Below are 9936 nucleotides of genomic sequence, written 5' to 3' on the forward strand. Positions count from 1 at the left end.
CTCTAATGAAATCTAAACTCCCTTTTTTCCCAAGTATTTTGAGAAGCCTGGTTAAGTACTCCATAATAATAACAAAGATCAGAGGGGACATGGGATCACCCTTTCTGATCCCTTTCCTACCAGAGAAAAAACCATGCAAACCTCCATTAATCAATAGAGAATAGGAAGGGGTTGTCACACATTGCATAACCCAACTAACAAACTGATCTGGAAAACACAAAACAATCAGCATTTTTGTAATAAACTCCCAGCTTACAGGGTCATAAGCTTTCCTTAGGTTCACCTTGATAGTACACGTAGGAGGCTTCCTCTTATTATTATAACTCTTGAGCATATCCTGGCAAACAAGAATATTATCAAGAATTGATCTCCTAGCCACAAAAGCACCCTGGCATGGATCAATTAAATCAGGGAGCACTTCCTTGAACCTTTCACAAATAAGCTTTGAGACTACTTTGTAAATCACATTACAACATGTAATTGGCCTAAACTGAGTGACCATGTTTGCATGTTCTACCTTGGGCACTAAAGAAATAGTTGTGGTATTAACTTGTTTAAGCAATTGACCATCCTCAAGGAAATTCAGAACAGCTCTAGTAACCGCTGGCCCTGTTACCTCCCAATTACCCTTGAAAAATTTGCTTGAAAACCCATCAAGCCCAGGAGCTTTATCATCCTCAATGCTCCAGACTGCATTCTAATTCTAAGAAAGCATCACACACCTTTGCATGATCAGATAAGACAGTTCTATCCTTTACAGTGATGGCATAAACACTATTCAGGATCCTTCTCTTCCTCAAAAAAGCATGAAAGTAGGCAGAATTCATATCTCTATCTTTCAACTAGTGAATCTTAGCCTTTTGCTTTAAGAATTTATATCTATCTAAGTGAGTTTGAGCAAAAACAGCCCTTGCTTCCCTTTCTTGTGAAAGCAAGTCCTCATTCCTAAGATCATCCTGCAGTTTAGCCTGAATATCTACCAAACTCCTTTCAGCAACAGCATCAGCAGTCTCAACACAGCTGAAATTTTTTATGTTCAGAGTCTTCAAGTGCTTTTTAGTTTCAGATAACTTCTTAACCACTTGGAACATAGCAGTCCCCTGAATATCAACACCCCAAGCTTCCTTTATAGTAGAAATAAAACCATGTAATGGGTAGGGCTAGTGTAGTTAGAAGTGGGCTAGGAGTTTGGGCTTCACATGGACTCTAATTATATATGTGATATATAAATACAGGCTATGCCTAGGGTTGACATAAGTCATAATTTACCCATATAGTAAATTGTGAATCAAGTAACAAAACACCCTAACCTCTCTCTCTTTCACACACCTTTCTCTTCCTCCCCTTTGTTCGTACGGTACGCACCACCCAAGCAAGGTGGTTGCTCATGGTTGTGGTGATGGTGGTACGTGGCTCATTTGTGTCTTCGCTTCTCTCCGTAGAAGGTTGATTGAAAGTTTCAATCACGACTAACTAGATTAGTGGAGGTTTAATCTGTGCCCGTGGACCAAGCAGAGGAATCACGCTTAGGGTTCTTTATCCCCCATTGTTCTTGCTCGATCGCACTTGGAATCACGCTTCAAAGATACAATTATATGTTCTTTATGTGTTATGCAATGATCTTGGTAATTAGATGCTTATGAATATGAATCATGAAATTCCGCTTAAAGTATCAAAAATCCTACACATTCAAACAAATCTTTTTAAATCAAATTAAAGTCAGACACATTTAAACAAAGCCTTTTGAATCAAATGAAACTCAAATGCATTCAACAAAGCTAATTGAATCAAATGAACGTTTAATGCATTTAAACAAAGCTTTTTGAATCAAATGAAAGTCAAATGCATTCTATAAAGCTAATTAAATCAAATGAAATTCAAACACATTCAAACAAAGCTTTTCAAATCAAATGAAAGTCAAACACATTCATTTTTTCAGGGGTTTGACTTTTATTGACTTTCTTTCCATCTTGACGATTTCCATGGTGATTTGCTGAAGCTGGTTCTTCTCACTCAACATCAATTGATCATGCCTCACAAGAAAACTCAAGCAACTCCATTGCCCCAAACCCCATCTTTTGGGTCATTAGCTCCTTCAGATCTTAATCAATTGCAGAATTTGAATGTGACTGAAAACCCTAATTCCATTCCTGAATTTGAAGATGAACTCGAGCTGGTTACTCCACCTGCTCATCTTGTTCATCCCTTTGCTGGGAAATTTACAAGAGCTGATTTGAAGGCTCTTGAGCATCATCATCAACATTTTTAGAGCCAAATTCAGCAGAAATCCAATGAAACAGTACCTAGGGTTTCCCCGGGTACTGTTCCATTGCCTGGATCAATGGATACTCAATCAAATGTTCCTGTTCCGGTTGTTTCTAGGTCTGAGGATCAGCATGAACAGCTTGAATCACCTAAGCAAGCCAAAAACTCTGAGAATTGGTCGAATTTATTTTGAGGCAAACTGACTACTAAAGGTGCTGCTCTAACCTTTGTGGCTCCTGTCTTGAAGAGTGGTAAGCCTATAGCTCAAATTCTAGCAGCAGAAATTAAAGCAGGTAATTCTAAATTGTGTAATGCAATTATATTTTATGTCGTTGGGTTTTACCCCACAATTGCTGCTGTTCATAGATTCATTACTCAGAATTGGAGTAACTTTGCTAAGCCTGAGATTTTTTGGCATGATGATGGTTACTTTATAATTAATTTATGCTCAAGTGATGATAAGAATGTTGTTCTAAGCTCAGAACCTCACATGTTTAATAATAAACCTGCTATTATTAAGCCATGGAGTGATAAATTCAATTTCCAAGCTGAGATACTTAGAATTGTTCCCTTGTGGATTAGACTACCAAATTTGCCTCTGAATTGCTGGGGTGCAGATACTTTGAGTAGAATTGATACTACAATTGGGGTTCCCTTATATGCTGATGAGTGTACCACCAGATAAATCAGAGTTTCCTTTGCCAGGATGCTCATTGAAGTTGATATAATTAGGCCTCTTCCTAGTTCTGTAACTGTTGAGAGTCCTATGGGAGAGGTGCTTGATTTAAAGGCTCAGTTTGAGTGGTCTCCTCCTTTTTACAAGAAATGTGATAAAGTTGGGCATGACTGTAATGCTCCTAAGCTAAAGGTTGTTCTCAAGCCTAAGGCTCAACAAGTTGTTCCTCAACCAGTTAAACCCTAACAACAGAAAGTTTGGGTTCAGAAGCAACTTGTTTCAGTCCCTGCAGCTTCAAGCTCTGATGGTACTGAACAAGAACAGGACAATAACCAGAATTATGCACCTCAGCCTCTGATTACTCTTGCCATACATCTTTTGCTGCTTACTCTGATGCAGATTGGAGAGTGGCTAGTAAAAGGGCTAGACCTTAGAATGCTGGTGTGCAGCAGGGCATACCTAGAGTTGATAATGCTTACTCTGCTCTGCTAGAAAATGAAATTGTTGACATAGATCCTATCGGGGGTGATGGTAATCCCTCTCTAGTTGAATGATTATTGCTTCATGGAATATCAGGGGTCTTAATGACCCTTATAAGGTAGCTGATGTTAAGCAGTTACTAAAAGACCATAATGTTTAGGTTGTTGCTATTTTCGAAACCAAGGTTAAAGCTCATGATAAAAATTCTATTCAAAAGAAGTTTGGTAGATTCTGGTTCAGGCATTGTAACTATAACCATGCCGTGAAAGGGAGAATTTGGGTTGGCTGGAAAGCTGACAAGGTTGATATGGATATTCTGACTAATCATGTTCAATTTGTTAATGTTAAGGTTGGTTCTAAGGACCAAACTCATATGATTTTATGCACCTTTGTCTATGGTTTACACTCTATCCAAGATAGAAGGCCTCTTTGGTCTGGTTTGCAGGATTTAGGAAGCTCTCACCTTCCTTGGATCTGTATATATAGGGGATTTCAATTCTGTCCTTTGCTCTAAAGATAGAAATAATGGGAATCCTGTTAATAATGCTGAAGTGAAGGATTTTAAGGAGTGTATTGAAGGGATGGAGTTTGTTGAGATTAAAAGCAAAGGTTCTTTCTACTCTTGGTCTAATAAAGGTCAACGTGATAGTAGAACTGCTACTAGGATTGATAGGGGAATTGTTAATGAAACTTGGATTCATGTTTATGGTCAAGTTGAGGTTGTTTATCTTCCTCCTCTCTCTGATCATTGTCCCCTGATCTTTGATATCTTCATTGTTGAAGTTGGGAAAGGGAGACCTTTTAGATTCCTGAACTGTCTTGCTGAGCATAAAGATTTCCAGGAAATTGTAAAGAATTCTTGGGAGTCTTACATTCAGCATGATTCTCCCATGGTTGCTGTTTGGAATAAGCTGAAAGATGTTAAATTGGGGCTAAAAGATCTTAATATTAAGCAGTTTGCTAATGTTGCTTAGAAGTTGAAGATGGCTCAAAAGGAGCTTAGTGAGATTCAGGTCAATCTAGCTCCTGATTGGACTAACTCTCAACTTCAGAATTTTGAATGTCAAGCTATTGATACTGTAAAACACTAGTTTCATGTTCAGAGCAGTATTTACAAATAGAAGTCCCTAATTGATTGGATTAAACTTGGAGATGCTAACTCTCAGTACTTCTTTTCAATGATGAAGCATAGGTAAAATAAAAACAGAATTGATTCCATCTATAACAGTCAAGGAGTTTTGCTTAGAGATCATGTTCTTGTTTCTGATGATATTATTGATTTCTATAACATCCTGCTTGGCTCTGCTTCTTCATCTCTCCCTGGGGTTGACTTGAGTACTATGAGATCTGGTGCCCAGCTTGGTGCTTTTGATAGGGATCTTCTTATTTCAGAAGTCACTCATTCTGAAATTGATCATGCCCTTACTTCTATTGGGAAAGATGAGGCTCCTGGTATTGATGGCTTTAATGTTGTGTTTTTTAAGCAGTCTTGGAATATTATCAAAAATGACATATATGTTGTTGTCCTTGACTTTTTCACTCATGGGAGGTTGGCTAGACAATGGAACTGTACTACTAATACTCTTGTGCCTAAAGTGACAAATCCTTCCTATGTAAAGGAGCATAGACCCATTGCTTGTTGTACTATTGTTTATAAATTGATCTAAAAAATTCTCACTTCTAGGCTTTCTCAGGTTGTGGATTCTGTTATCAATGATGCTCAAGCAGGCTTTATTCCTGGTAAGCATATTGGTGACAATATTCTTTTGGCTACTGAATTGATTAAGGGATACTCTCACAAACATGTTACTCCTAGATGCATGCTAAAGATTGATCTTAGAAAAGCTTATGACTCAGTTAAATGGAGTTTCCTGAGTATTGTCCTGCAAAAATTGGGTTTCCCTGCTCAGTTCATTACTTGGATTATGGGATGTGTTTCTACAGTTTCTTATTTTATTTTGGTTAATGGTTACCCTTCTATTCCTTTCCATGCTAAGTAAGGTTTGAGGCAGGGAGAACCCATGTCCCCCTTTTTGTTTGTTGTGTGTATGGAATACTTGTCTAGGTGTTTATATGCGATGACCCTGAACCCTAATTTAAACATTCATCCTAGATGTGAAAAGCTGGGGATCACTCACATGATGTTTGCTGATGACTTACTTCTCTTCTGTAGAGCTGATCTTATATCTATTCAGTTAGTTCTTAAAGCTTTTCATAAGTTCTCTGATGCCTCTGGTCTAGCTGCTAATCTGGATAAGAGTGATGTTTACTTTGGAGGGATAAGTGTCCAAGATCAGAATGATTTCCTTAGTGTACTGGGGGTTGCTAAGGGTTCTTTTCCTTTTTAGGAATCTTAGGGTGCCTCTTTCTTCCAAGAAGCTTACCATTCCTCAGTGTAGGCCTCTGGTGGAGAAAGTTACTACCAAAATTGATATTCTTGCTGCTAGACACCTTTCTTATGCAGGAAGGCTTCAGTTGATTAAGAGTGTGATGTTTGGTCTCCAAGCCTTTTGGGCTCAGATCTTTATCTTGCCTAAAAAGATTTTGAGAGAAATTGAATCAAGGTTTAGATGCTTTCTTTGGATTGGTAAAGGGAATCCTAGTAGGAAAGCTTTGGTTTCTTGCAAATTTATGTGTCATCCTAAAGTCTGTGGAGGTTGGAACATGACCTCTCTTGAAAACTGGAATAAGGCTGCTTTGTCTAAAATCCTCTAGGACATTTCTCATAAATCTGACAATATGTGGATTAAATGGATTCATACCTATTATTTCAATGGTAGGAACTTCTGGTCAGCCTTTGTCCCTAAGAAATGTTCTTGGGTTTTGAAGAAGATTATGAGTTGCAGAACTCTGATTGATAATATTGGTGGCTGGTCTGGGGTTGTTGTGAATGGAAAAATGAATATAAGGAAAGTTTATAACCAGATCGCCTCAGACTGAAAAGGTTGCTTGGAAAAGGTTAATCTGTAACAATAAGGCTACCCCTATAAGTCTTTTTGTTACTTGGTTAGCTTTATGGAATAGGCTGGTTACTAAAGATAGAATCATTGCTTGGAGTATTCCTTGTGACCCTTTTGTGTTTCTTCTGTTCCAATTTTGATGAGACTGTTCTCATTTATTTTTTGAATGCTCTTATTCTGCTGATATTTGGAACAAAATCTTGCAACTTTTGGGTTTTTGCACAACTGCTCAGAACTTTCAGGCTGAAGTGCAGTGGATTCTACATCATAGCAGGAGATCAAGTGCTAAGGGTAAACTTCTTTCCATGTGTTTTGCTGAAGCTCTGCACTGTATTTGGATCCAAAGGAACACCTTGATGTTTACAAGAGACTATAAGCCTGCTGATGTTGCTGTTAGAGATATTATTTTTGCAGTTGCTTGTACATGCCTTGATGTTGATAGAAACTTGCTCTATTTATAGGGCTACTCTGGTTTTTGCTGTTTTAGCTTGCTGCTTTTGCTGTTTTCCCTTTTTGTGTTTTTCTGCTGTTCTAGCCTTTGCTGTCTAGTCTTTCTGCAGGTTCCCCTGCAGTTGAGTCTAGGGGAGGCTGTGGTTCTGTTGTGTCCTGTTCCCTCCTTATGGCACCCTTCTTGGAAGGTGGTTAGGGGTTGGGGATAGGTTTGTTCCCTTTTCTATGGTGAACCCTTCCTAAAAGGTGGCACTATAGTATTTAGGAACTTTTTGGGTTTGGTTGTCTGTTTTTGCAGGCTTGTGTAGTTTGGGTGATGCAACTAAGCTTTTGTAACTTGTATTGTTTTCTTCTTTTAGTAATAAAATTTAATTTGCCAAAAAAAAAAGTCATAACACATTCAAACAAAGAATTTTGAATCAAATGAAAGTAAAACACACTCAAATAAAGCTTTTCGAATAAAAAAGTTAAATGCATTCAGCAAAGCTAATTGAATCAAATAAAAGTCAAACACATTCAAACAAAACTTTTTGAAACAAATAAAAATTAAATACATTCACAAAAGCTAATTGAATCAAATGAGAGTCAAGCACATTCAAACAAAGCTATTTGAATCAAATGAAAGTAAAAATACATTCAACAAAGCTAATTGAATCATATGAAAGTCAAACACATCTAAACAAAGCTTTTTATATTAGATGAAAGTTAAACACGTTCAAACAAAGCATTTTGAATCAAGTGAAAGTCAAATGCATTCAACAAATCTAATTGAATCAAATGAAAGTCAAACACATTCAAAAAAAGCTTTTAACTCAAATGAAATTCAATCACATTTAAATAAAGCATTTTGAATCAAATGAAAGTCAAATGCATTCTACAAAACTAATTGAATCAAATAAAAGCCAAACACATTCAAACAAAGCTTTTTAAATCAAATGAAAGCCAAATGCATTCTACAAAGCTAATTGAATCAAATGAAAGTCATATACATTTAAACAATGCTTTTTGAATCAAATGAAAGTCAAACACATTTAAACAAAGCTTTTTGAATCAAGTGAAAGTCAAATGCATTTAACAAAGCTAATTGAACCAAATGAAAGTCAAACGCATTCAAACAAAGCTTTTTAAATCAAATGATAGTCAAACCCATTCAAATAAAGCTTTTTAAATCAAATAAAAGTCAAATGCATTCTACCAAGCTAATTGAATCAAATTAAAGTCAAACACATTCAAACAAAGATTTTTGAATCAAATGAAAGTCAATCACATTCAAATAAAGTTTTTTGAATCAAATGAAAGTCTAATGCATTCTACAAAGATAATTAAATCAAATGGAACTCAAACAGATTCAAATAAAGCTTTTTGAATCAAATAAAAGTCAAATGCATTCTACAAACCTAATTAAATCAAATAAAAGTCAAGTACATTCAAACAAAGCTTTTTGAATCAAATGAAAGTCAAACACATTTAAGCAAAGCCTTTTGAATCAAATGAAATTCAAATGCATTCAACAAAGCTAATTTAATCAAATGAAAGTCAAACGCATTTAAACAAAGCTTTTTGAATCAAATGAAAGTTAAACCCATTCACACAATGCTTTTTGAATCAAATGAAAGTCAAATACATTCCACAAAGCTAATTGAATCAAATGAGTGTCAAACACATTTAAACAAAGCTTTTTGAATCAAATCAAAGCCAAAATGCATTCAACAAAGCTAATTAAATCATATGAAAGTCAAACTCATCCAAACAAAGCTTTTTGTAATAGATGAAAGTTAAACACATTCAAAAAAAGCTTTTTAAATCAAATGAAAGTCAAATGCATTCAACAATGCTAATTGAATCAAATGAAAGTCAAACACATTCAAACAATGCTTTTTGAATCAAATGAAAGTTAATAACATTCAAATAAATCTTTTTGAATTAAATGAAAGTCAAATGCATTCTACAAAGCTAATTTTATCAAATGAAAGTCAAACAAATTCAAACAAAGCTTTTTAAATCAAATGAAAGCCAAATGCATTCTATAAAGTTAATTGAATCTTTTTGAATCAAATGAAACTCAAACTCATATAGTAAAGCTTTTTGAACCAAGTGAAAGTCAAATGCATTTAACAAATTAAAGCTAATTGAATCTTATAAAAGTAAAATGCATTTAAACAAAACTTTTTTATTTAAATGATAGTCAAACCCAATCAAACAAAGCTTTTTAAATCAAATAAAGTCAAAGGCATTCTACTGTGCCAATTGAATCAAATGAAAGTCAAACACATTCAAAAAGCATTTTGAATCAAATGAAAGTCAATCTCATTTAAATAAAGCTTTTTGAATCAAATGAAAGTCAAATGCACTCTACAAAGCTAATTAAATCAAATGAAAGTCAAACACATTCAAACAAAGCTTTTTAAATCAAATAAAAGCGAAATGCATTCTACAAACATAATTGAATCAAATGAAAATCAAATACATCCAAACAAAGCTTTTTGAATCAAATAAAAATCAAACACAATTAATCTAAGCCTTTTAAATCTAATGAAAGTCAAATGCATTCCACAAAGCTAATTGAATCAAATGAAAGTCAAACACATTCAAACAAAGCTTTTTGAATCAAATGAAAGTCATACCCATTTAAACAAAGCTTTATTTATCAAATTAAAGTCAAATACATTCAACAAAGCTAATTGAATCAAATGAGAGTAAAACACATTCAAATAAAGCTTTTTGAATCAAATGAAAGTCAAAAATGCATTAAACAAAGCTAATTGAATCATATAAAATTCAAACGCATCTAAACAAAGTTTTTTGTATTAGATGAAAGTTAAACAAAGATTTTTAAATCAAATGAAAGTCAAATGCGTTAAACAAAGCTAATTTAATCAAATGAAAGTTAAACACATTCAAACAAAGATTTTTGAATCAAATGAAAGTCAATCACATTCAAATAAAGCTTTTTGAATAAAATGAAAGTCAAATGCATTCAATAAAGCTAATTAAATCATATGAAAGTCAAACACATCTAAACAAAGATTTTTGTATTAGATGAAAGTTAAACACATTCAAACAAAGCTTTTTAAATCAAATGAAAGTCAAATGCATTCAACAAAG

General features: G+C 34.6%; 1 protein-coding gene across 1 annotated transcript; it reads left to right on the forward strand.

Moving 5' to 3' along the window:
- The first annotated feature begins 2971 nt into the window (after positions 1-2971).
- Positions 2972-4395, forward strand: LOC145577926 (uncharacterized). The gene is made up of 4 exons (XM_081635343.1): positions 2972-3133; positions 3194-3382; positions 3582-3858; positions 3908-4395. Exons 1-4 carry the CDS (start codon positions 2972-2974, stop codon positions 4393-4395), a joined length of 1116 nt encoding a protein of 371 aa, XP_081491469.1.
- The last annotated feature ends 5541 nt before the right edge of the window (positions 4396-9936 follow it).

The sequence above is a fragment of the Chenopodium album genome, chromosome 14 (assembly GCF_948465745.1).
Source record: "Chenopodium album chromosome 14, dcCheAlbu1.1, whole genome shotgun sequence".
In the NCBI taxonomy this organism is placed as follows: Eukaryota; Viridiplantae; Streptophyta; class Magnoliopsida; order Caryophyllales; family Amaranthaceae; genus Chenopodium; species Chenopodium album.

What these genes read in the sequence shown, in the direction of transcription:
- LOC145577926 (XM_081635343.1), top strand. Translation starts at nt 2,972, where the DNA reads ATGCTCATTGAAGTTGATATAATTAGGCCTCTTCCTAGTTCTGTAACT. An exon ending in GTAATGCTCCTAAGCTAAAG is followed by an intron (nt 3,134 to 3,193) that starts GTTGTTCTCAAG and finishes CCCTAACAACAG; the next exon opens with AAAGTTTGGGTTCAGAAGCA. An exon ending in TAGAAGGCCTCTTTGGTCTG is followed by an intron (nt 3,859 to 3,907) that starts GTTTGCAGGATT and finishes CTGTATATATAG; the next exon opens with GGGATTTCAATTCTGTCCTT.